This window comes from Pteropus alecto, unplaced genomic scaffold, assembly GCF_000325575.1.
Source record: "Pteropus alecto unplaced genomic scaffold, ASM32557v1 scaffold110, whole genome shotgun sequence".
Classification (NCBI taxonomy): domain Eukaryota; kingdom Metazoa; phylum Chordata; class Mammalia; order Chiroptera; family Pteropodidae; genus Pteropus; species Pteropus alecto.
In genome coordinates, this window is record NW_006431920.1 from 9,948,155 (window position 1) to 9,948,648 (window position 494).

General features: G+C 64.6%; 1 protein-coding gene across 3 annotated transcripts in view; it reads left to right on the forward strand.

Annotated features, from left to right (window-relative positions):
- The window catches only part of DNPEP (aspartyl aminopeptidase), an 11,840-nt gene continuing 11,346 nt past the window's right edge, over positions 1-494 (forward strand). The window contains exon 1 of one of the 3 annotated variants that reach the window (XM_015585458.2): positions 1-127. Coding sequence is in view for 1 of the 3 variants with exons in the window: in XM_006906689.3 (XP_006906751.1) it covers positions 36-41 (6 nt within the window). In the remaining 2 variants the exon portion in view is untranslated. Of the gene's footprint in view, positions 128-207; positions 232-494 lie in introns of those variants that run through there. The other 2 variants (XM_006906689.3, XM_025043319.1) reach the window with 2 other exon arrangements.

Here is a 494-nt window from a genome sequence, read left to right on the forward strand (position 1 = left end):
AGGGCCTGGGTGAACGCCAACCCGAGCGTGGGGCCATGCAGGTACGTGGCCCCCGCCCGACCCGCTCGAATTTCTATCTCAGACCCGGCCTCGAGCCTCTCGAGCTCAAGCTCAGCAGTACGCTGAGGTAGGGGCCGCGCCTGACCCAAAGAGAAACCGAAAGCCCAGCCCCGCGTGACCCGACCTTCCTGGAGTTGAAAAGGCGTGTCTGCGAGAGACTGGGGTGGGCGGGTGTGTTATTCCCTGGAGAACTGGGCTTCAGTTCCGAAAGTGGGTCGCGCACGGGCCAGCGTGGGATCTCGGAGTTTGAGACCCGGCCGGGCTTTCCCAGATGGGCGGGCACGTGGGGGTGGGATTTAGCGGGCCGGGCTAAAGCTCAGATTAGGCGCGGATTAGGGACGCGGCGTCTTGAACTTGCTGGGCGGGGACCGCAGCGGGGTTCGTGATACTTTGGCTGGAGGGCAAAGCTTTCAGCGGAGAGAGGTTCGGCCGGC